General features: G+C 37.1%; 3 protein-coding genes across 3 annotated transcripts in view; all 3 read right to left on the bottom strand.

Moving 5' to 3' along the window:
* The window catches only part of LOC125671969 (solute carrier family 28 member 3-like), a 9,594-nt gene extending 4,385 nt beyond the window's left edge, over window positions 1-5,209 (bottom strand). The window contains exons 1-4 of the mRNA XM_048908012.2: window positions 4,714-5,209; window positions 1,459-1,600; window positions 1,127-1,321; window positions 868-1,029 (exon numbers count right to left, since the gene is read on the bottom strand). Of these exons, the coding sequence (XP_048763969.2) occupies window positions 868-1,029; window positions 1,127-1,321; window positions 1,459-1,600; window positions 4,714-5,153 (939 nt within the window). The 5' untranslated portion in view covers window positions 5,154-5,209. The remainder of the gene's footprint in view (window positions 1-867; window positions 1,030-1,126; window positions 1,322-1,458; window positions 1,601-4,713) is intronic.
* A 292-nt stretch (window positions 5,210-5,501) lies between these two features.
* Window positions 5,502-18,575, bottom strand: LOC125671929 (solute carrier family 28 member 3-like). Its single transcript, XM_048907918.2, has 10 exons — window positions 17,916-18,575; window positions 17,595-17,736; window positions 14,797-14,991; window positions 14,235-14,396; window positions 13,990-14,115; window positions 13,775-13,905; window positions 13,502-13,670; window positions 12,424-12,582; window positions 6,125-6,305; window positions 5,502-5,954 (listed from the first exon to the last, which is right to left on the bottom strand). Exons 1-10 carry the CDS (start codon window positions 18,338-18,340, stop codon window positions 5,845-5,847), a joined length of 1,800 nt encoding a protein of 599 aa, XP_048763875.2. The 5' UTR covers window positions 18,341-18,575; the 3' UTR covers window positions 5,502-5,844.
* Window positions 18,576-21,754: 3,179 nt separating this feature from the next.
* Window positions 21,755-22,225, bottom strand: LOC125679120 (uncharacterized). Its single transcript, XM_048918481.1, has one exon. It carries the CDS (start codon window positions 22,223-22,225, stop codon window positions 21,755-21,757), a length of 471 nt encoding a protein of 156 aa, XP_048774438.1.
* Window positions 22,226-26,085: the final 3,860 nt, after the last annotated feature.

The following is a 26,085-nucleotide window of genomic DNA, read 5'->3' as shown; positions in this document are numbered from 1 at the left end:
ATGTATATTAATATTTTACCCTGGCACCTATCGGCTTCTGTACAGCCATCATGGTAAGGCTTCCGGTTTAGGGAAAATTCTCTAAGTATTCAAACTAATAAAAAATATTGGAAAGAAATATCTCTTTCTCTTTGAGAGATATCTTTTTTTTCAACGATTAAAGAGATATATCTAATACTTTGAAAGATATCTCTCTGGGAATTCTTAGAGAGATATCTCTTTAAGTGAAGGAAATAACTCCCAAAGTAAAAGATATATCTCTCAGAGTAAAAGAGATATCTCTAAGTGAAAGAGATATCTCTCTAATTGAAAGAGATATATCTTAAAGTATGAGAGATATCTCTCTAAGTGAAAGAGATATCTCTCTAAGTAGAAGATGTATCTCTCTAAGTAGAAGAGATATCTCTCTAAGTGGAAGAGATATCTCTAAAATAAAAGAGACATCTCTAAGTGAAAGAGATATCACTCTAAAATAAAAGATATCTCTTTTTTAGAGAGATATCTCTTTTTTAGAAAGATATCTCTTAAAATTAAGAGATATATATCATTTTAAGAGATATCTCTCATTTTAAAGATATCTCTTTAATTTAAAGAGATATCTTATTTTGCGAATAAATAGTAAAAGGGCTTGCCATACAGCTCGAGTTTGCTGTGGTTTCATGACAATGCAATAATTAACGATGGTTGTCTACTGTACCAACTCCATTTGCAGTTATTAATATGTAATTTGACCTTTGATTTTAACCCTCCATTACCATGCGTTTTTCGAGGGAGGAATTCGATGTATATTCTATAAAATAACGTCCATTCGATCCTTGGTGAGCTCCCCTTGCGATAATTTTCACGTTACCCCTGCCCAGCTCTTACCTGACCAATGAAAATATGAGCTGCGGTAGCAAATGATTCTATTGGTGTCGTCTGCATGACAAATCGCAAGACGGCAGCAATAGCACGAATTACGAATTGCATGATCCCAAGATAATACAGAATTGATACAACAGCACTGAAGAAGATGACCGTTGGAAGAACCTGAAATCAACACATCTGAATTTCAGTATATAGTTACAATTATTGATGTCCTTAACATTAAGAAATACGGAAAACTGTCCGAAATTTGTTGTCATACCACAAAGATAACTGGATGGAGTTTATAACCCTTGTTGCCAAACACAAACTTAGATCCTTCGTCTGTGTAGGACAGAAACTGACTGACGCTGTCCCCCAGAAATTTACAGGCAGCGTATCCCGGGGGCCACCTCAGAATTACGACTCCCATCCCAAACTGGAGCAGGATCCCCCATGTCACGGTCATCCACGAAATCTATCAAGTTAATATAAGGTTGTGAATTATGTATAGATATTTACAATTTGTAGTATGACATATCTTTAAATTGAATCTTTTGACGGCCCAGTCCCTCTGAACTACATGCATCATGTCAATTGTATCTTTTAACATACCTTTTTGGGAGCCGTTGAAGTCACCAAGGTGAATATTACAAAGAGCGCCATTCCACCGAGCGGGATAAATCTGTGGAAATCGGGCCAGACGTCCCAGACAAGGAAAGCAGCCATAATAAGGGACACCACCACTGTAACGATTCTAGGCAAAGGGTGAAAATCAATAAGGCGACCTCAACACTGCTCATTGGGCGTAGGAGCTGCGGGAGGGGGCAAGAGGAGAGAAAAGAGTTTACATTCTGTATAAAGGGAAATTTTCAACTCGTATTATTTTCACCCAGGTGCAATGGAAAATTATTTCGCCTGGTTTTTGAATTGGCACATGTACTTTTCTGATAAAAGTGAAATGGTGACAGTAAAACTGGAGCGAAAAACTAGTAAATATTGTCTATATCAAGTTCCTTGAATTCAAAATTCACATTGACAACTGACATGGATTGATGTACATGTTCGCAGCTTTGTCACTGGACCAAGGACCGTCCGTTCCTGTCGGTGGTAAACGTTCGACACATTTTCCCGATTTCATACGCCTCAAAAAATTGTATGCTATATCATAAAGCTCTCCCCGCGGGCCATACCTTAGACCCACTGGGGAACATTAGGCGACTTCAAAACCCACCTCTCATTCTCTCATCAGAGGGCGCGTTCGCAAGCTTCACTTACACCTCTGTCAACGCTTGGAATCATGTGATAATATAATCACATGATATAAACTGTTATTCTCGTTTCCTTTCCTTTTAAAGGTTCTGGCAACAGGTGATACATCAGGCTCTTTTCATAACCCACTTTGTTAAGTACATTTTTATCATTTAGCTGTTGGTCTCTAGTTTTATAGGTGTTATCATATTTTTACAGCCTTTCTTACTTTTAATTCCATGTTTACATTAAATTTCCACGTGAATGCCTTACATTCATACGCATATTATGATATACATGTAGGATCAGCGATTTTAAACAATTTACTGTTGGCATGTTTTGGACTAAATATTTAGTCTATGTTCTTAGTGCAATTAAATTGATGCTTACTGTAAATTGTTTAAAACCACTGTTTTCTGACTCTAAATTTGGAACTACTTCGTAATATGCGTATGAATGTAGGACATTCACGTGGTGGAGATTTAAACGTAAACATGGAATTAAAAGTAAGAAAGGTTGTAAAAATACGATAAAACTTGTAAAATAAGAGACAAACAGCTAAATGTAAATATGTACTTATTAAAGTGCCAGTGGGTTATGAAAAGAGCCTGATGTATCACCTGTTGCCAGAACATTTAAAGGGAAAGGAAACCGAGAATGATTGTTTATATCATGTGATTATAATGTCACGTGATTCCAAGCGTTGACAGAGGTGTTAGTGAAGCTTGCGTAACACGCCTCCGCGACTTGGTTGTTTTAATGAAAGGCGAAGATAACGAACAGTGATCAATCTCATAACTTCTATAAGCAATACAAAATAAATAGTTGGGCAAACACGGACACAGGTGCCTGGGAGGAGTAAGCATCCCCTGTCTACCGGTCTCACCCGCTGTGAGCCCAATATCCTGATCAGGTAAACGGAGTTATCCGTAGTCAAAATCAGTGTGCCAAGAACGGTCTAACAATCGGTTTGAAACACGTCAGACAGCACTTCACCCAATGATAGTTTGTATTGGCAAACTAAATCGTTATAACGACCATAGAATTTGCGAAATGCTTACTTTAATCGAGACTGTTGAAACCCTTGTACCATCAACTTGTTTGTCAGTAGCATGCCTCGATTTAAAAACCGACCATACGCAGAACAAGCTCTTGTGTATCGAATCAGTTGAGAGATATAAACACCATATGCAGGTGATAATGGAATATTGCTACATAAATATGGGAAGTTGACGATGGAGAAGCTGAAATCATCCCGTTTGTCATACAGTTGAGTTGTCAGTTTGCCGTTAATGTCTACTTTCAATAAAATATCTAAGTATGAAGCAGCAATGGATGACTGTGGTGTCTTTTATTTCGAGCTCACAGGGATATATCGAATCGCCATATGAATGAAAGTTATTATTGTCAATAGACAAAATGTCGTCGATGTATATAAATGTCGAATTGAAGGCCACAGCAAGATATTTCTCCTCACGTAGAAGTTTTTGAATAAATTCTGCTTCATATGAATATAAAACCGGGTCAGCTAACAAAGGAGCACAATTCGTGCCCATGGAAATTCCAACAGACTGTTGGAAGACCTGATCACCTAAGACCACGAAGATATTGTCAATGAGGAACTCTAGCAGATTTTTTATTTCAACTTCAGAGTACATGTGCGTCGAATCAGATTGGTGTTTAACAAAGTAATTTTTTTGGTGACTGATCACTAGATATGAATATTTCCGTTTTCCATTTTTGTTGAAGAAGCAATTGCCTATGATGTGAAAAAGTCTAGTCTTTAATTTATCGCGAGGAATGGTCGTGTGAAGTGTTCAAAAGTCATAGGTTTTGATGTTATTGATTTGGGAAAAGTTTTGCGATTTCAAGTTTACTAAAAGTTCTTTAGAATTTTTCAAAATCCACATCTGATTAACACCACATCTGGGATATGAGATTGGTCGCTGTTCGTTATCTTCACTTTTCATATGCAGTCGCACAGTAAGTTTGAAGTTTCCCCTTCACAGCTGTTAACATTTTCGTGAGGATCAAAGATAGGGGCTTGGTAGAGCACTTACTGTATCCAGCAATGTATCGTTGTTTGTAAGGGTTTTTGTGTAGTTTAGGAATCCAGTATAGGTACGGTAACTCATATATATCTGACCAATTGACTGGGATATCAAATGTGTCTAAAACTGAAGCACGGTTTTGAAGAATTTCCTCTTCTGAAAGGGCAGTTGGAGTATAAGTACGATTACCAAAGGTGGAATTAATGCCAAGTTCGTTTAAAATACAGTTGTAATACAGTAATGAGCCTTACAAACAAAGACAATGTTGTTACAATGTCAGCTGGAACCAAAACATGTTCCTCATGTAACCTATCTAATTCTTTTATCACTTCTGGTTTACTAAGCACAGAAGAATAGATGGTACGTACTTTTGTTTTAATATGTCATTATTTTATATCTTGAAGAAATGCAAACATTTGCTTCGAATACCTTTAGCATTGCATCTTTTTTTTCTTTTCTTTTTTTTGAAATATTGAAAATGCTTTTTATCATCAAGAACTGATATTTTTTCTTGCAGATACCATACGAGCTTAGTATATACTTTTAAAAGGTTGGATATAAGACTTACACACGTATTTTATTCCGGACGGGTCGTGTAACGTGAAACAGCCATTTCTTGTGCAATAAAATGATAGGCCGCCAAATGTCAACTTTGAAGACTTTGATGATTAAAACGATCAGAAACACCACCTCCAGCAGGCATACAAAAACTGCACTGTCATGATCATATAGTAAAGAGCATACGATGTAAACGGTGTAGAGAGCTAGCAACGTCACACATAGAATCTTCGATCGGTAATTCCTTATATGTTGTTTCCATGACGATATGACTTTTTCACGTGACCCCAAAGTGTTTTCAATGGCTGTGTTCGTGATATCCACCTTTGTATCGGGAAAAGAAATTAATTTATCCGCCGGATCTTCAGGTAGTTCTATATCTAGGGGCGGTGGAGGAGGATACTCAAACACACCGTCCACATTTCCATATTTCACTTCTGGGTACGCCATTGTTAGTTTGTCTTCACTTTAATTCTAAAAAAAATATCCCGAATTTAAATTTTTTCCCTCTTCACATGTAAGCTGGGTTGCACGTTGTATTAGGTTTCAATCACAAGTTTTTGGCATTTATTACTAACACCAATCTTCCGTGGGTTGATGGTAATCATACGAACAGATTTGGCTATCATTTGTTTCACCCCTGGTCTGAAATCTTACCAAGTCAAACATTTGATAAGAATGGGTCACAGGTAACATTGAAAGGTTGATAAGTCAACAAACCAAATTGTTCGGCTGTTTAGCTATATCATAACAAACCGCACAATCCTTCCAGCATTATAACAAAATTAAAAATGAAAGTAAAGTGTTGAAATTAATTTATAATCCAGTCATCAAAAACGAAAACAAGTTCTAGGAATATTCACTGCTTTGACAGTTCCGTAACTTTCAGGTGCAGTCTGATTACAACCATCCCCTTCACTATGGCATATCTTATTTCATCAATTGAAATTTGCATGCAATGCGACTACTAAATGTAGTCTGACACTTTCCCAAAACACAGAAGTTTAAGAGTTTAAAAAAAAAAACACTGAATGTGAAATATAAGACACTTCTTGGGTGTAAAGTTTAAACAACGGTGATGATATGCAGCGAAAACTTTTTCATTTAACATGCTGTAAAATGTTGGACAGTTAAAAGGCATCTAAAACGTTCTGGTGAAATTATTATTTGTTACATTTTGTAGAGTAGAATTCAATACATTGGTAGTGTTGGTAAGCGGCTGCAAGATTTGGACATCTTGATAAAGAATGCCTGAAAGTAAAAAATAAAAAGTAAGTTTCTGAATACACGGTGGAATTCAAATGGAAAGAATAAGCTAATGATCTTCAGAAAGAAAGTTCGTATTTCAAAGCACCAAAACATCACTGAAAACAAAATTTACTTCATCTATTAAAATATGAAATTGTTGCTCTGCAACTTACCAGCAACACAGGCCGTCATAAAACAAGCAATATTGCCGGCCACCACACCACGCAGCATCAATTTGGCAATTTCATTTCGTCTGCGAGGTTCTGCGGCCGAGAGCGCGCCAAGATTGATCCCCATGGCGGCTATACTGCCAAACCCACACAGAATGTAGGTAGACACAACCACACTGCGACCCTAAATTCCAAGACAATAGATGGAATTAGAGCACTGATATAGACTTATGGAGCACCCAATTAACAAACAACAGGCCCATGGGCCACATCGCTCACCTGAGTCACTTTGGCCCATATCTGAAGACTTTCCTTATATATTTGCATGTAAAACCTTAGTCCCTATTATGTCCCAAACTACCCTTTGCAAACTTGAATCTACACTATGTCAGAAAGCTTTCATGTAAATGTCAACTTCTTTGGCCCAATGGTTCTTGAGAAGAAGATTTTTAAAGCTTTTTCCTATATTTGTATGTAAAACTTTGAACCCCCCCCCCCCCACTTGTGGCCCCATCCTACCCCAGGGGGCCATGATTTGAACAATCTTGAATCTTCACTATGTCAGAAAGTTTTCTTGTAAATATCAGCTTTTCTGACTCAGTGGTTATTGAGAAAAAGATTTTAACTATATATTTGTATGTAAAACTTTGATCCCCCTTGTGGCCTCATCCTACCCCCAGGGGCCATGATTTGAACAAACTTGAATCTGCACTATGTCAAAAAGTTTTCATGTAAAAATCAGCTTTTCTGGCTCAGTGGTTCTTGAGAAGAAGATTTTTAAAGATTTTTCCTATATATTTGTATGTAAAACTTTGATCCCCTATTGTGGCCCCATCCAACCCCAGGGGCCCATGATTTGAACAAACTTGAATCTGCATTATGTCAGGAAGCTTTCATGTAAATCTCAGCTTTTCTGGCTTAGTGGTTCTTGAGAAGAAGATTTTTAAAGTTTTTCCCTATATCTTTGTATGTAAAACTTTGATTCCCCCTTGTGGCCCCATCCTACCACCGGGGGCCATGATTTGAACAAACTTGAATCTGCACTATGTCAAAAAGTTTTCATGTAAAAATCAGCTTTTCTGGCTCAGTGGTTCTTGAGAAGAAGATTTTTAAAGATTTTTCCTATATATTTGTATGTAAAACTTTGATCCCCTATTGTGGCCCCATCCAACCCCAGGGGCCCATGATTTGAACAAGCTTGAATCTGCATTATGTCAGGAAGCTTTCATGTAAATCTCAGCTTTTCTGGCTTAGTGGTTCTTGAGAAGAAGATTTTTAAAGTTTTTCCCTATATATTTGTATGTAAAACTTTGATTCCCCCTTGTGGCCCCATCCTACCACCGGGGGCCATGATTTGAACAAACTTGAATCTGCAATATGTCAGGAAGTTTTCATGTAAAAATCAGCTTTTCTGGCCCAGTGGTTCTTGAGAAGAAGATTTTTAAATGACCCCACCCTATTTTTGCATTTTTGTGATTATCTCCCCTTTGAAATGGACATGGCCCTTCATTTGAACAAACTTGAAAGCCTTTCACCCAAGGATGCTTTTGGCCAAGTTAGGTTGAAATTGGCCCAGTGGTTCTGGAGAAGAAGTCGAAAATGTGAAAAGTTTACAGACAGACAGACGGACGCCGGACAAAATGTGATCAGAATAGCTCACTTGAACCTTCGGTTCAGGTGAGCTAAAAACTCAATAATTGAAGATATCTTCAATTATTTGAAGATATCATCAATTCATCAATTTAATTAAAGATCTCTTCAAATAATTAATGATATCTTCAATTCTGAATTATTGCACGCATTAATTGAATTGATGATAGCATTAATTCTTCAGCTAAATTTATGCGCGCTTTAATTGAATTAATGATCTCTTCAAATGAATTAATGATATCAACAATTGAATTGATGCGCGCTACAATTCAATTGAAGAGAGCAGTAACTGATATAATGCGCGCATTAAATCAATTGATGAGAGCAATAATTGAATTGATGCGCGCTACAATTCAATTGAAGAGAGCAATAACTGATGTAATGCGCACATTAAATCAATTGATGAGAGCATTAATTAAATTCATGCGCGCATCCATTGAATTAATGAGAGCAATAATTTATTTAATGTGCGAATTAATTCAAATATTGCTCTCTTCAATTGAATTAATGATATCTTTAATTACTTTGAAGAGAGCAATAATTCTTTTAGAGAGAGCAACTATATAATTAACGATATTTTCAATTCACACATATCCACAATTGAATTAATGATCTCTTTAATGGAATTGTTGCTCTCTTTAAAAGAATTGATGCGCGTATTAATTCCTGATACAAAAACATTGTAAATAATTAAAGATATCTTCAATTGAATTAAGGGGTCATCCATAATTGTCAACCATTTTCCAAAGCGTGCAAAAGGCACGCTCGGGGGGAGGGGGTAAAAAATCGACAATTTTACCGTACGCTATTTTTTCTCTTCCGGATTTATTTCATAAAAGTATTGGTCATGTTACAAAAGTGTAATGCCTATAAAATAGACGACAAGATAAGACAGAGACATCTTTATTTTTTTCTATAAAAATCTATTATGTACACAAGATTTGCACATTTATAAAACATATCATTCATATATAACAAGAAATAGGGGTACCAATATTAAAGAACTCATTGTTTGAACTATATTGCTCATAAACTCGATTCTCGACCTTCTTGTTGGGAATTAAAAAATGGTTGATGTACACTTTTTGAGGGGGGGGGGGTCTCAAAAAGTGTGCTTTTTGCACACTTTGGAAAATGGTTGACAATTATGGATGACCCCTAAAGAGATCATGAAATTATTTATACCGAGCTCTAAATTAATTATTGCGAGCAATATTTCTACGAAATTGATGCTCTCATCAATTGAATTGAAGAGAACAATAATTAAATTAATGCGCGCATCAAATCTATTATTGCTCTCATTACTTCAATTGATGAGAGCAATAATTGAATTGAAGCGCACATTAATTCATTTGATGAGAGCAATAATTGACTAATGTGCGCATTAATTCAATTAAAGAAAGCAATAATTGAATTGATGATATCTTCAATTATTTGAGTTTATGTTAATTTGGCGCTCCATATTGACTGGATATACATTTTTTTTAGTTTATCAAAGATCTACCCGACACCAGTTCACCTTGCATGATTTGCTGCGTACATGCAACTAGTATAACCGTCCGCAACCCCCCCCCCCCCCCCCCCCCCCACTTTATGAGGAAACTTATGCTAATTTAACCCAACAAGATACGAAGATTAAAGCGAGATAGGGGTCGTTATGTTTCATGATGTGTTACAGCTGTTATAAGATTAAATTATCATAATGCTAACCCAGGATGATATTGAGTTGTAAAGATCAAAACGAGAGAACGAAATCCTGTACATTGTCGCAAATGAATGAGTGCTCGCACTGATAAAAGATATGGGACTATTGATGGAGTACAGGTGCACTTGTACGAATGAGTAAATAGTGTTCTATTTTATAGGGGATCGGAGGATAGCACTCTATAATGAATAATTTTAGATTTCTTGGGGGCAGGGTTATCGTCTTTATTTCTGGTGTCTAAGCATTTTTTTTTTCAAACTTACTGGATTCATAGAGGCACTGAGTATGGTCTCATAAAGGTTTGGTTCTTACTGGCCTCCAGTGCCTCCGCTATGGTTTGTATTTATCGCGTGTCGCATTTACGGATACCTCAAAGACTTCGGGTCTGGACGTATTCTTTCTGATTTGGATTGATTGATTGTATCTTGTTTAACGTCTCACGAAAGAGAATTTTTTGCTCATCTGGAGACGTCACCAATATGGGTGAAGGGCTTCAAATTTAGGCCTATGCTCGACGCTAATGGCCATTGAGCAGTGAGGGTTCTTTAGCGTGCCACGCCTACTGCGACACGGGACTTCCGTTTTTAAGGTCATCTCCGAGGACCCGTGACATTCACACCTGATGTCGAGCGTTTGGCAATGGAACTGTCACTACCTATTTTAACGACTTCAGTCTGTCGCCGGTTTGTCGCGACCGGGATTCGAACCCCGGCCTTCCGCATGTGGGGCGAACACTCTAACGTCTACGCCACCGCGGCGGTTTGGACAATGCGACTGTAAAATCATACGACCCGTTACTGGGGAACTTTGTTTTCGGATACTCTGAGAACGTATCTCGTTACCATCGTCTACATTAATGAAGGAAGCAAGATCTCTTATTATCATGAATACCAAAACACTGATATAAAATCAAAGTACTTTATATTCTAACATTGAAAAGGGCTAGTTTGCTTAAAGGACATAGAATTATTCAATGGAACCGGATATTCCGAGCTACGGTATCCGTAGGATTCAGGGACTTCAGGTTCTGGGAATTATGGGCTTCGGGCGGCGTCCAGGCAATAACATTGCTGTGACGTCATGTCTTTATTCTTGCAGCTAAAACATTTAACTGGTAGTCCGATAATAAAAACTACTAGTTCAATGCTATATAATTGGACTCTTCCAGGGAACTTTAAGAAATTTGAACGGCGATGTTTTGATATGATATATGCCGAATACAGTTCTGTATGAACTCACACAACGAATATGAATGACAATGCTACATGAAAAGTGAAGATAACGAACAGTGATCAATCTCATAACTCCTATAAAGGTGAAGATAATGAACAGTGATCAATCTCATAACTCCTATAACGGTGAAGATAACGAACAGTGATCAATCTCATAACTCCTATAAAAGGTGAAGATAACGAACAATGATCAATCTCATAACTCCTATAAAAGGTGAAGATAACGAACAATGATCAATCTCATAACTCCTATAAAGGGTGAAGATAATGAACAATGATCAATCTCATAACTCCTATAAAAGGTGAAGATAACTAACAGTAATCAATCTCATAACTGCTATAAAGGTGAAGAAAACGAACAGGGATCAATCTCATAACTCCTGTAAAGGTGACGATAACGAACAGTGATCAATCTCATAACTCCTATAAAGGTGAAGATAACGAACAGTGATCAATCTCATAACTCCTATAAAGGTGAAGATAACGAACAGTGATCAATCTCATAACTCCTATAAAGGTGAAGATAACGAACAATGATCAATCTCATAACTCCTATAAAAGGTGAAGATAACGAACAGTGATCAATTTCTTAACTCCTATAAGCAATACAAAATAGAGAGTTGGGCAAACACGGGCCCCTGGATATATCAGAGGTGGGATCAGGTCCTTAGGAGTAGTAAGCATCCCCTGGCGACCGGTCACGCCCGCCGTGGGCCCTATGTGGGATCTGTTAAACGGTTTCAAAGGAGTCGCGCTGACAAGAACAGGACTGGTGGACGGCCGTTGCGTGGGGGTAAATGGAGTAATCTGTAGTCAAAATAAGTGTGCCAAGAATGTGTACGCATAAAATACAACAAATTATATTTTCATCTTAATGTGAAAATGGCAGCACGTTAGGAAAATGGAACTGGTATTATATACTGGAGACAGACTTCTGTGTTCAAAAGGGACATAACTCCTAGAAAAAATCCTGTGAATCTATACATGTACACTGTATGTCCGTGTCATATACAAAACTACATGAAATTCTGTTCAGCAGTTTTAGAGGAGTTGTATGGAGCGCCAAATTAACATAAACTCAAATAATTGAAGATATCTTCAATTGAATTAAAGAGATCATGAAATTATTTATACCGAGCTCTAAATCAATTATTGCGAGCAATATTTCTACTAAATTGATGCTCTCATCAAATGAATTGAAGTGAGCAATAATTGAATTAAATCAATTATTGCTCTCGGTAATTGAATTGATGCGCGCATTACTTCAATTGATGAGAGCAATAATTGAATTGAAGCGCGCATTAATTCATTTGATGAAAGGCAATAATTGAATTGATGATATCTTCAATTCTTTGAGTTTATGTTAATTTAGCTCTCCATATAGTTGCGCTGACAAACTGCGTCCTAAGCAATAATGAATACATGTACATTTAATTTTTTACTATATTTCTAAGTTCAAAGAAAGCATAAGTCCCAGAAGAAGAAAAAAACGAATAAGAATTTCCTCTGAATGTGCACAGCTATGTCCTTATTAACCACAAGGTTTCGCTCTGTTAAACGGTTTCAAAGGAGTTGCGCTGACAAGAACAGGACTGGCGGATGGGCGTTGCGTGGGGGTATAATTAGTATAATTTTCCCAGAGAAGGGGAGGGGTTGTGTGCGGTTACTTCTCGTGCACTATGTTTTCATAAGAATTTATTAGTCACCAGTTTTACCTCAATACTGCCTGTCTTTATATATTCCCCAAGATCTGCAAAAGCCAGGAATTCGTTGATTACTATCTTTTTCCCGATGAGTTTTCCTACTACACGACACTGAGCCCAAGGTATGCCCATAACAAACGCAAGAGGCATAAATACATATGAACAGATAAACTGCAAACAAAAAGATTGATAACTAAAAACAGCTTAATTACCGAGTGCATGTAATTTGGATGTCGTTACTAGATACTGACATCAAATAATGATAATTCTGTTGTTACCGGATACTTGCATTAAAAGATAATCCTGTCGTTACAGGATAATTACATTAAGATATAACCCTGTCGTTACCGGATAATTACATCAAATTATAATTCTGTCGTTACCGGTTAATTACATCAAATTATAATTCTGTCGTTACCGGATAATTACATCAAATTATAACTCTGTCGTTACCGGATAATAACATCAAATGATAACTCTGTCAATACCGGACGATAATTCTGTCTTTACCAGATGATAATTCTGTCTTTACCAGATGATAATTCTGTCTTTACCGGACGATAATTCTGTTTTTACCGGATGATAATTCTGTCTTTACCAGATGATAATTATGTCGTTACTGGATGAAAATTCTGTCTTTACCGGATAATTACATCAAATGATAACTCTGTCTTTACCGGATGATAATTCTGTCTTTACCGGATGATAATTCTGTTGTTACTGGATGATAATTCTGTCGTTACCGGATGATAATTCTATTGTTACTGGATGATAATTGTGTTGTTACCGGATGATAATTCTGTCTTTACCAGATGATAATTCTGTCTTTACTGGATGATAATTATGTCTTTACCGGATGATAATTATGTCTTTACCGGATGATAATTCTGTTGTTACCGGATGACAGTTCTGTTATTACCAGATGATAATTCTGTCTTTACCGGATGCTAATTATGTCTTTACCGGATGATAATTATGTCTTTACCGGATGCTAATTATGTCTTTACCGGATGATAATTATGTCTTTACAGGATGATAATTCTGTCCTTACAGGATTATAATTCTGTCGTTACCAGATACTAGTACTTACATCAAAAGATAATTCTGGATGTCCAACACGGCTACCAAAGTAAGACAAGGTGGCGTCCAGAAAAGCAAGAATGGCGACAAAAGCAACAAGATTGACAACGACGTTTGCAATTAACTTCACAGCGCCCATCGCTCCAACCGACACGGCTTCCATGATGTTGCGTTCTTTTCTGCGAAACGTCAAAAAGTCATTTTCGGTGTACATGTACTTTTCAAAATCTTCAAAAAACAAATCGTGGACCTTTTAGACACCCACGAATACTTGTGTATTTACCCGACTTCTAATTCCATGTCTCTGCCGATATTGAACTTGGCAGGTTTGGTTTCTGGGTATGCAATTTTAGCAACCGCTAGAGCAGCCGGTGCTGACATGAAGGACGCCGATATGACGTGCTCCGCGGGCACCTGTGAATGGACAATGAATCGTCGTCAGCATTAGTTAAAAAGTGAAATGTTTGAATGAGAGTTTAGTTTGGTGATCGATTTTACCCCAAATTCAATATACGCAGCAATCACGGTCCCAGCTACGGTTGCAAAGCCGCTGGTAAGAACTGCATGTAATTCGGAGGATGTCAGGTCATTCAAGAATGGTTTCAAAATGACACTCGATTCTACCTGGAAAACAAACCGAATCTTATTTTGATTGAAAACTTTTGTACTAGTAGTAATTAGACTTAGTTCTGTTCATATTGTACTAATCTGACAAACTCGTAAGTACTTTACCAGAACCTTACCTGACCAATGAATATGTGGGCAGCAGTAGCAAAAGATTCAATCGGTGTCGTCTGCATCAAAAATCGCAGAACGGCGGCAATGGCACGGATTACAAACTGCATGATGCCAAGATAGTAAAGAACGGATACAACAGCGCTGAAGAAGATAACAACGGGAAGAATCTGAAATTTTAAAGAGATCTTAAAATTACCACCGAAAAATTATCAATTTTAAGGCCTAGGTTGAGCGATTGTATCCTAAGCAATAAACGACTCGCCCGTTTGCCTTATGCGCAGGAGAGAGAGAGAGAAGATAGTTTTTTGACTGACAAGAAAGTAACTGGCACCACGCAAACGTTTTGCACTTCGAAATTAAATCACTCAGAGAAGAAGCAATATATACATGTATGCACTTTTTAGTGTCGGGACGTAAATTTCCTTCTCCCCCCCCCCCTTTTTTTTTTTGACAGGGGAGGGGTCAAAAATTGGGAAACAAATTTTTATTTAGACTCAACCAAAAAAAATAATTTTTTTTTAAAGAATATTGGTAAATTTGTAAAACGTAGATGACTAAAGAGTTTACCACGAAAGCAACAGGATGCATCGTGTACCCAGGGTCACCAAACACAAACTTAGATCCTTCGTCTGTGTAGGACAGAAACTGACTGACGCTGTCCCCCAGAAATTTACAGGCAGCGTATCCCGGGGGCCACCTCAGAATTACGACCCCCATCCCAAACTGGAGCAGGATCCCCCATGTCACGGTCATCCATGGAACCTAGTAAGATAAGAAAAGTTTAGGTATATATATATATATATATATATATATATATATATATATATATATATTCATCTCAACACATACAACACAAGTGAAATCAATTTATGTTCTGTTACAAATATTACACACTTCGCCTTTTGGCTTATGCAGCTACATGTACATGAAAGGTGAAGATAACGAACAATGATCAATCTCATAACTCCTATAAAGGTGAAGATAAGGAACAGTGATCAATCTCATAACTCCTATAAAGGTGAAGATAACGAACAGTGATCAATCTCATAACTCCTGTAAAAGTGAAGATAATGAACAGTGATTAATCTCCAAACTCCTATAAAGGTGAAGATAACGAACAGTGATCAATCTCATAACTCCTATAAAAGTGAAGATAATGAACAGTGATTAATCTACAAACTCCTATAAAAGTGAAGATAATGAACAGTGATTAATCTCCAAACTCCTATAAAAGTGAAGATAACGAACAGTGATCAATCTCACACCTCCTATAAAGGTGAAGATAACGAACAGTGATCAATCTCATAACTCCTATAAAAGTGAAGATAACGAACAGTGATCAATCTCATAACTCCTATAAAGGTGAAGATAACGAACAGTGATCAATCTCATAACTCCTATAAAGGTGAAGATAACGAACAGAGATCAATCTCATAACTCCTATAAAGGTGAAGAACTCCTATAGAGGGTGAAGATAACGAACAGTGATCAATCTCATAACTCCTATAAAAGTGAAGATAACGAACAGTGATCAATCTCATAACTCCTATAAAGGTGAAGATAACGAACAGTGATCAATCTCATAACTCCTATAAAGGTGAAGATAACGAACAGTGATCAATCTCATAACTCCTATAGAGGGTGAAGATAACGAACAGTGATCAATCTCATAACTCCTATAAGCAATACAAAATAAAGAGTTGGGCAAACACGGATCCCCGGATATACCAGATTCAATTCAATTCAATTGATGAGAGCATCAATTTCGTAGAAATATTGCTCGCAATAATTAATGTAGAGCTCGGTATAAATAATTTCATGATTTCTTTAATTCAATTGAAGACATCTTTAATTATTTACAATGCTTTTGTCTAAGAAATTAATGCGAGCATCAATTCTTTTAAAGAGAGCAACAATTCAATTAAAGAGATCGTTAATTCAATTGTGGATATGTTGAATTGAAGATGTCGTTAATTATATAATTGCTCTCTCTAAGAGAATTATTGCTCTCTTCAAAGTAAATAAAGATATCATTAATTCAATTGAAGAGAGCAATAATTGAATTAATGCGCACATTAAATCAATTATTGCTCTTATCAAATGAAGAGATCATTAATTCAATTAAAGTGCGCATCAATTCATCTGAAGAATGAATGCTATCCTCAATTCAATTAATCGCGCAATAATTCAGAATTACATCATTAATTAGTTGAAGGGATCTTTAATTAAATTGTGGCGCACATCAAATGAATTGAGGATCTTCAAATAATTGAAGGTAACTTCAGTTATTTGAGTTTATGTTAATTTGGCGCTCCATAGAGGTGGTCCGTAGTCAGAAGGAATGTTTAGAAATTGTGCATTTTTACAATAGATTGTAACCAGATAGCTTGATGGAGCACATGACCGAAGATTCAGAAGTTCAAAGTTCACATCCTGGTCTGGTTCATCGTATCTCCATTTTTCTTGTTACTATATATATATATATATATATATATAACAATCCCAGGTCCGTAGTGACATAATGGTAGAATACACGGTGTACTTGCTTTAATCTACTACTAAACGTTGTTTGTGGAAGGTAGACGAAGGTTGTCTGCATGGGGGAATCAAAACATGTGTCACTGAATAAAGAAATATGATATTGCATATGGAGCGCCAAATTAACATAAACTCAAATCATCAAAGATGCAGTCTGATGCAAGCAAGAAATCGGTTATTGCTCTCATCAATTCAATATATGTGTGCATCGACGTGGTGGATATATCTTATTAATTTGAATTGTGGAATTGAAGATACATGTATATTTCAATCATAGCGGCGCATTGATTGAATTGATGCGCGCAGAACATTTATTATTGCTCTCTTCAATTGAATTGTAGCATCTATTCAATTGTTGATATCATCAATTTATTTGAAAAGAGCAACAATTCAATTAGAGGGCTCATCAATTCAGCAGATTAACTAATACTATCAACAATTCAATTAATGCACGCTATCATTCAGAATCAAAGATATCATTAATTCTTTGGGGAGGTTTTTTTTTTTTATTGAATTGAAATGAATCGATGATATATAATAATTATTATCGATGAATTTGAGTTTATTTTAACTTGGTGCTCCACAAGCATTAGTCTTGATTGATTACGTCGCACCTACATGTACTTTTTCAGTAATCGCGCGGTCACGAAATTGATTTACAAATGAATTCTATCAATTGAATTATTGCGCGCAACAGTTCATTCGAAGAAATCGTGAAATAATTAGTTCTATACCTTTAAATTTTATTGTTTTTTTTCCTCTTCTTCTTTCTTTGTCGTTAACAAATATACACTACATTCTAATTAGTAAATACTGGAAATTCTAACCTTTTTGGGCGAGGAAGAAGTGACCCATAGAAATATTACGAACAGCGCTATTCCCCCAACAGGTATGAATCTCTGGACATTGGACCAAATGTCCCACACCAGGAAGATGACCACGCCCAGAGACACCAACACTGTGGCGATTCTGTCAAATCAAATCATTTCAATCAGTTGACATGCAGAGACAGTCCGAGCTGATATACGATCACAGCGGAAAAGTTAAACAATACAGTTTATTTTCAGATATGGGTACAAGAAATTTACACAAAAACAATGATAACTCTTGGTAGAAGTTCAAGGGAATATACATTTGTTGACACTTACATTCTGACTTTCGTCCTCCGGGGCTTTTTAACACGACTGACCCATTTCGACTGCAAGGAGGTCACAGGCTCCCAAATGTCCACTTTAAAGACCTTAAAGATGATCATAAAGAGAAACACCGCCTCCAGTAAACAAACAAATATTGCTCCGCTTGAATCGTGCATTAACGAAAATACTACATATGTGGTATACAGAAAAAACAGCGTCAGCCATAACGCTCGAGCACGATACTTCAGAAAACGTCGTTTCCATGGTGACAGAACGATGCTCCTTGTCTCAGACTCGTTTTCTTTAGATGGGGCGCTCTCTTTCTGTCCATAAAAATGTGAACTTGTATCCCCAGGTTGTTCTGCGACCATTTTGTCGGCTAGGTAGATTTCTAGCCCTCCTTCAACATTTGTATACCTAACGCTATGGTAAGCCATGCGGAAAAGTTATTCTCGATATATAAACAATTTATTTACACTTAGCACTTGACACCGATGGACGCCTTTTAACATGCATCTTACTCATCGCTGATCAGCAGATGAAGTTTAAAGTACTACCAAGAGGCACGACTTACACATTTTAAATGAGGTCGGTAGTACTTCTACTTAGTACCGTAGTAAATGCCCTCCGTGGATTATCTAAAATTCTGGACAATAGTCTTGTCTGATAACGGTAAACAAATTGACATTGGATTAGCAATGATCAACATACGATCTTCTTAACCACTCCACTACGTCTGGCATTGTCAAACTTGTAACATAAAACTGGGATCATATTCCGAGCGCTATGTCAAAGCAATTTTCAATTCAAATACTACCAAGGTGTTTTATGCATTAAAATCATATCTTCTCTAACCGTTACACCGGATATCTGATTTTAATTAGATTGTATTGTTAAAAGGGTGTTCATCTCGTAGAAGGCAAAGAATAGAAGATTTTGAAATCCACGAAATTTATTATGGTCCGAAGACAACTATATGCACTGTGTATATATATATATATATATATATATATATATATATATATATATATGCACTAAAGTTCCAACAACACCCGATACCTCAGAGTGTCGGATCCACAACATGGATACAAGGTCAAATACAAAAAATTATACAAAGCACTAAAATGACCAACAACAGGAACAAAAACTTTTTAATTTCGTCTCGTTGTTCTGGCACGAGATGGCTGTTCTGATTCACAGGAACTACACATATGATAGAATTTCTATAAAAAGGATTCTTTAACAAACCAAAATTAAAAAATCCTACGAAGAAAGATTATTTCTTCTCTGTTTCTTCGAGGTCTAAACAACTCTTCCAATCCTGCGAAGTTCGGAGCATATCAGTTAGAAGAACAAGTAGTACTTAATATTCTTGTTCATTGTTGATAATGTATTAAAATCAGGGGGTGGTTTATGTACACAATATGCCCAACGAAGAAACAATTCTACCACAAGAACTAACTATAATCGGCTGAAGAATGAATAGGATTTTAATACACAGACAGTTCAATGGCCAAAAATAAAAAAAAAAAATAAAAAAAAAGAGAATAAAGTTTTCGCAACTTACCAATATGCATCTCTGAAACAATTGCAAGTTGGAAATGTGCATCGCTAAAACAAACAAAATATTTGACATTTTAAAATTAGAAAATTAAATTTAAAAACGTCATTTTAAGAATGCATCTTTACAGAATTATTGCTAAATTTGCTAAATAAACTTATTTCTGTGGCTGTCATTAGAATATCGCTCCTTCTTGAAAATATATGTACATGAAGGGGTGAACTCTGCTAGAATGAAGCGTCGCAAGAGGCCCGTGACCCACGTCGCTCACCCGAGTCACCATGGCCCTGCTGTTGTGATTTTCAAAATATTTGTTTTCATTCCCATGAAATATTTTGACCCTATATTGTGGTTCCAACCTAGTCTAGAAGGATCACAACATAACTGACCTTGAATTCACAAACCATCTAGGGATGCCTCAATATCAATATGACTAACATAACTTTGCTGTTCTGGAGAAGGTCAAGGTCACAAGGTAAAATACCATAGTATGAAGTGAAAGGTCTTGCTATGAAAAATCTATACGAATTATGAAATCTATATTTAAAATTTTGGATTTTTTACTTTACATATATTTGTGTCGTCATTATATTTTTGTCTCTTGTGCTTATTAAACCACACATATGACTTTACTTTCTTTCTATAATATTATATGTGCGTGTGTGTTCCAAAGTTCAATAAAGAAATGGCATGTGTAGCAACAAAGTCTGAAAATCTCCGGTGCCACATAGTTTGTGTGCTTAAAAAAAGGAAATAAGGGTCTGTTTTCGTTGGAATTTCTGCACAGTTTTGAAGTTCATTAGCATTGTTTTTCTTGTCTTCTTCTTCTCGTCCAAGTGCCGAAACCACTGAAGTATTTTCGCACTTTGCGCAGCGTAAAAGTACCAACAACATATTTATAGTAGTGAGTAGTTAAGGTACAGTGGTGATTAAAACTAGATAAACGAAAATTGCTGTTTATTACGTGTAGGTGGACCGGGTCAGTTGAGTATTGAAGCTGTCCAGAATGACTGTTACCCTCAGGGGTCCGGGCAGGCTGTTCCACAATCTGAAGGCTTGTGGGAAGTACGAGTTCCGGTACGCTGATGTTCTTGAATGTGGGACCAGGAACTTAATGGAGTGGCCACGAGTACTGTATAGTGATGCCTGCTGTAGATAAGGAGCAGGTGGTTTGTCAACCAGGTCATACACTCTCCGGTTCATCATGACCGCTCGGGCGTTGTTTCGTCTGACTTCCAGTGGCGTCCAGTTTAGTTGGTGCATCATCGCCGTGACACTGCTGGTTCGTTGGAAATCGCCTGTGGTGAAACGTGCTAATCAGCGTTGGACTGCCTGGTTGATGCTACCTTTCTTGGTTGGCTCCAAACAGTTGATGCATATTCCAGGATGGTCTCACACGTGTGGAATAGCTTTGGGCCTTGATGTTTGTTGGGCATCGACTGATGTTTCTGCCAAGGAAGGACAAGGTGTTGTGTGCCTTCTTAGTTACCTTGTTGGTGTGATCGTTCCAGCAGGGGGTTTTATGGATGTTCAGTCCCAGGTACTTGGCGGAGTCAAAGTTTTTCAGTACCTGTCCGTGGATGGTATACTTGGACTCTAGTAGAGTTCTTCTCGTTGGGATCTGTAGGACCTCACACTTGTCGGGATTGAACTGCATCAGCCCCTGATCATCCCACTTCTGTAATTCGTCCAGATCTTGCATTCTCTACCCAGAGTTCCGTGCGCTCCTCGCACTACACCTCTGTCAACGGCTTTTTACAGAAATCTTGTAAAAGTTTCTAATATCCAACATTTATGTTTTCGACTAAATATTTAGTCATGCTATGAAATGTTTTTGGTGCAATTAAATTGATGCTTACTGTAAACTGTCTAAAATCGCCGTTTTCTGATCCTAAATTTGGAACTACTTCGTAATATGCGTATGAATGTAGGACATCCCCGTGGTGAAGATTTGAATGTAAACATGGAATCAAAAGTAAGAAAGGCCGTAAAAATACGATAAAACTTGTGAAATAAGAGAAAAACAGCTAAATGGTAAATATGTACTTGTCAAAGTGCCAGTGGGCTATGAAAAGAGCCTGATGTCATCACCAATTACCAGAACATTTAAAGGGAAAGGAAACCGAGAATGATTGTTTATATCATGTGATTATATTGTCACGTGATTCCAAGCGTTGACAGAGGTGTATGTGAAGCTTGCGTAACGCGCCAACTGGTGAGAGAATGCAGATCTTGTTGTAGGATGCACTGGTCTTCATCTGACTTGATCCTCCGGTATAAAAGTCAGTCGTCAGCGAACAGTCTGGCGATCAATTTCACTGCTGCAGGTAGGTCGTTGATATAAAATAAGAACAGCAGCGGACCAAGTACAGTGCCTTGCGGGACTCCCGACGTGACTTTGCGGGGTGGCAGAGGATTGTCCATCTAGCACCACCTGTTGAGCGCGTCCAATAAGGACACTCGCTATCCACTGATGGAGTGTTCCTCTGATGCCGTAGTGGTCAAGCTTCAACAGGAATCTGTTGCGTGGCACCTTATCGAACGCCTTACTGAAATCAAGAAGGATGCAGTCTACTTGTTCGCTGGCGTCTACGCTCCTGGCAAGGTCGTCGATGGTGAGAATAAGTTGAGTTTCCGTTGATGGTCGTTTCCGGAAACCGTGCTGGTAGTCCGTGAGTAGCCGGTGTTGGATGACGTGGTGATGCACCATGTGTTCCAGCACTTTACTGCACACTGAGGTCAGGGACACTGTAGTTCCCATGAAAATATCTACGTTTGTCTAGTATCGTGATTTTACCAATTTCAGCCAAATCTTTTCATTTCATGTGGTGTTTATCTACATGGCATGGCAGCATGTTTGGTCAAATTATAATGTGCAATAGGCGAAAATATCAAATGCATCGCGATAAACAATATCTGCCTAATGTAGGGCAATACCACTGGTATTCCGTGGAAGTCGAATTAAAAAAAAAAAAAAAGCTCATCTTCTTCCCTTTTCGACAAGAGTCCTCAGTTATTTTTATTTTGGACATGCAACGAAAAGTGTCCATTGATTTCTCTGAAAGTGTCCATTTCAACGAAAAGTGTGCGTTGTGTCTATATACCGTGATTCATTTATGTTACACTCAACCGAACATAAATGATATAAACTATAAATAAACACAGCGTGTAGGTACAGAAACGCTCTCAATGGTGCAGTTTATTGACGTCCATAAGTACATGTACATATAAAAACATATTTGAAGAAATACATCTTCTGATCTCTATAATGAGAAAATAAGATCAGTCATAAAACTAATGTGATTTCTTTCGTTTGAGGAATTAATTAGACAGAAATCAATTTATATTAGGTAATTATAATGAATGGATTATTCCGGATATTTCAAGTTTTCAACTCGAATACATGTTTAGGTATGTTCAGTCATGTGGTTCAATAGATCCGGTTTTAATCGGGTAACGGTGTAAAATCAGTTTAGAGCGACACGTAGGACTGTTAACACGTTAAATTTTTTATACTTATTCAACAATTCAACTTGTATGTATACATGTTATGTAATCATAGTACGTTGTATTGTTACAACATTAAATGCTGCTGCGTGTCGTTGCTAGTCCATTTAGTGTGTTGTTGTTTTATTACTGATCTTGTATCAGAAATGAATAGGTTTTAAAGGAGAATTTATTAATACATACTTTGTGGGTGGGTGGGTGCCCTGTCAAAACGCACGGAAAGAGAGCGTGGGTGCCCTGTCAAAACGCACGGAAAGAGAGCCTTCGAATTCCTTACTCGCAAAATCACAAGAAGCCGTGCTTCTCTAATTTATATACCTGTATAACAGGTGACAAACACTTAAATAGAAACCAATGAAATAAATAAAAATATAAGCAAAACACGTCTTCGATAGACAAACGTTTAACTATAACTATTATAATAAATATACATGTATGTATGTTCAAACCATGCATATATGACCCCTGGATTCTGGCGGGGTCACTTTAAGGCTTAAACATTTTGCATAGGAATACATGTATATAGAAACATTCTTTGAAATCTTCTTCTCCAGCTTCTCCACAACAACCACAATACTACATGTCAAACTAAACTGCGAAAGTCGTCCACAACATGCCTCACGTGACTTGTATTGTTGACAGGCCTGTGGTTTGCCTCACGTGACTTGTTGACAGGCCTGTGGTTGGGATTGATTGTTTAACAAACTGCTTTGGGGAGTGACGTGATTCATCTCTCTCCTTCCTGTCGATACTTCAATTTCATTTTATTTTTTAATACATTTTAATTGTTCCTAATTTGACACATAATGCACATCTCATTAAAATGAGGGAAGCTATCGTGGAATGGTTACTCCAGGTTGATTTCATCCACCCCCTTTCCAGTCCCAATTAATTAATCTAATTAAAAACCTATAACCAGCAGTATCCTCTGTCATAATGTTTCTTGATAAAGAAGAAATGGAGGATTATCTCTTACGGACTACTAGTATTATATCGTTCAGTGCAATCAGCTCCGTGTGACATTTTCACCGAGTTCTCAATTTAGAACTTTGAACATATTCGGGGAGCAAGGAGTGTAGATCTACATCAAACAACTATCACACTCGGCATACTATAAAACCTGGACCCACGATAGACTTAAGTCTAACAAATCCAGCTAACTTTTGAAATGATTTTCATAAACAAATAGATTCTCCAGTATATGTTTGCATTTGAATTTCCTACAGACTCGCGGTGTTTAAAAAAAATCTCTGCTGCATAAATGTAATCAAAGGGTCTTCAGGCCTGGCCACATTGGCCCTGTCTGACCTCCAAGTTGGCCTGGCCCCAATTTTGGTCTCTAATTTGACCCCGACTCAAATTTTGGCTAAACCTCAAAAGTTGATCTGGCCTCCAGTTTGTTGTCAAGAAATGTTTGACCACAACGAAAAATATATTTATTTTTTTTTGCAACGGCGTATTTATGCCCTTATAACCTAGCAGAAAAAATTAAATAAATTTTTCTACGATTTAATAAATCGTACAAACGATTTAAACAGTCGTTTCTATTATTCATTAATTCGTACAAACGTTTTAAAAATCCTTTTCTGCGATAAATCGTTTGCATGATTTAATAAAAAGAATCGTAGAAACAACTTGTTTAGGTCACCTGATCTACGTCCGTCATGCGTTACCAAATCTTTTTATAGTTACTTTTCAAATCCTTTTAAGTTTGATTTAAAGCATCTTTGGAACAAAGAGGACATATAATTTCTGCACCCCTGTGCCCTAGGAGAGGGACAAACACTGCCAAAAATTGACTAATTTTCAAAAATCTTCTTTACCACCATTTACATCTTCAAGAAAAACTAACTAAACTATAGTCATATAGAGTAGGAAGGCCTTTACCAAAATTGTAGATTTCATGATCCCGGGGTAGATGCTCCGACTCCATGTGTCATAATTGGTATATAGTGTTTATGCGTAAAATATCTAAATAACATCTTTTTTATTGATACTAAATGGATAATATTTAGAAGGAGCAGGTAGCCCTTTAACAAAATTGTATATTTCATGACCCCAGGGATATTGGGGTTTTGGTTACAGGGTGGAGCCAAAATCCTGATACTGTATAAAAACTAAATGTATAGTTAGGAAAAGCAGAAACGGATGTACCAAAACTGTAAACTTCGCAAACCCAGGGGTATTACTCTGGGACGTGTCCAAAATAGTCATAAAGTGTGAATATAATATATATCATATAAACTCTTTCGTCGGTATGGGGGTACTTTCAGGGATATTTGTGTTTTTAAAATTATTTAAATATAACGTCTTTTTTTTTTTTTTTTTTTTTTAGCTCATCTGAGTTGAAAGCTTAAGTGAGCTTTTCTGATCGCCTGTTGGCCGTCGTCTGTCTGTAAACGTTTTACATTTTCGACTTCTTCTCCAAAACCACTGGGCCAATTTCAACCAAACATGACAAAAAGGAACCTTGGGTGAAGAACTTTCAAGTTTGTTCAAATGAAGGGCCATGCCCCCCTCAAAGGAGAGATTATCACAAAAATGCACAAATAGGGTAGGGTCATTTAAAAATCTTCTCAAAAACCACTGGGCCAGAAAAGCTGATATTTACATTAAAGCTTCCCGACATAAAGTGCAGATTCAAGTTCATGACCCCGGGGTAGGTTGGGGTCACAATAGGGGATAAAAGTTTTATATGCGAATGTGTAGGTAAAATCTTCTTCTCAAGAACCACTGGGCCAGGAAAGTACAAATTCACGTGAAAGCTTCCTGACATAGTGCAGATTCAAGTTTGTTAAAACCATGGTCCCCAGGGGTAGGGTGGGGTCACAATAGGGGATCTAAGTTTTACATACAAATATATGTGGAAAATCATTAAAAATCTTGTAAACAATTACTGGGCCAGAAAGGTTTACACTTACATGAAAGCTTCCTGACTTAGTGCAGATTCAAGTTTGTTCAAATTATGCCCCTGTCAAGGGGGTAGGGTGGGGTCATAATAGGGGATCGAAGTTTTACATACAAATATATGTGGAAAATCATTAAAAATCTTGTGAACAATTACTGGGCCAGAAAGGTTTACACTTACATGAAAGCTTCCTGACATGGTGCAGA

The sequence above is a fragment of the Ostrea edulis genome, chromosome 1 (genome assembly GCF_947568905.1).
Source record: "Ostrea edulis chromosome 1, xbOstEdul1.1, whole genome shotgun sequence".
NCBI classification, from domain to species: Eukaryota; Metazoa; Mollusca; class Bivalvia; order Ostreida; family Ostreidae; genus Ostrea; species Ostrea edulis.
Note: the sequence above shows the minus strand (reverse complement) of the source record. Positions and strands in the feature narration are given on the sequence as shown.

Excerpts from the sequence above, each read along its gene's own strand:
- LOC125679120 (XM_048918481.1), bottom strand. The coding sequence starts at position 22,225 with ATGGGAACTACAGTGTCCCTGACCTCAGTGTGCAGTAAAGTGCTGGAA.
- LOC125671929 (XM_048907918.2), bottom strand. The coding sequence starts at position 18,340 with ATGGCTTACCATAGCGTTAGGTATACAAATGTTGAAGGAGGGCTAGAA. Across the intron at positions 17,737-17,915 it reads CGGAGGACGAAAGTCAGAAT|AATCGCCACAGTGTTGGTGT; the intron begins GTAAGTGTCAAC and ends TTGATTTGACAG. Across the intron at positions 14,397-14,796 it reads TGCATCCTGTTGCTTTCGTG|ATTCTTCCCGTTGTTATCTT; the intron begins GTAAACTCTTTA and ends TTAAAATTTCAG.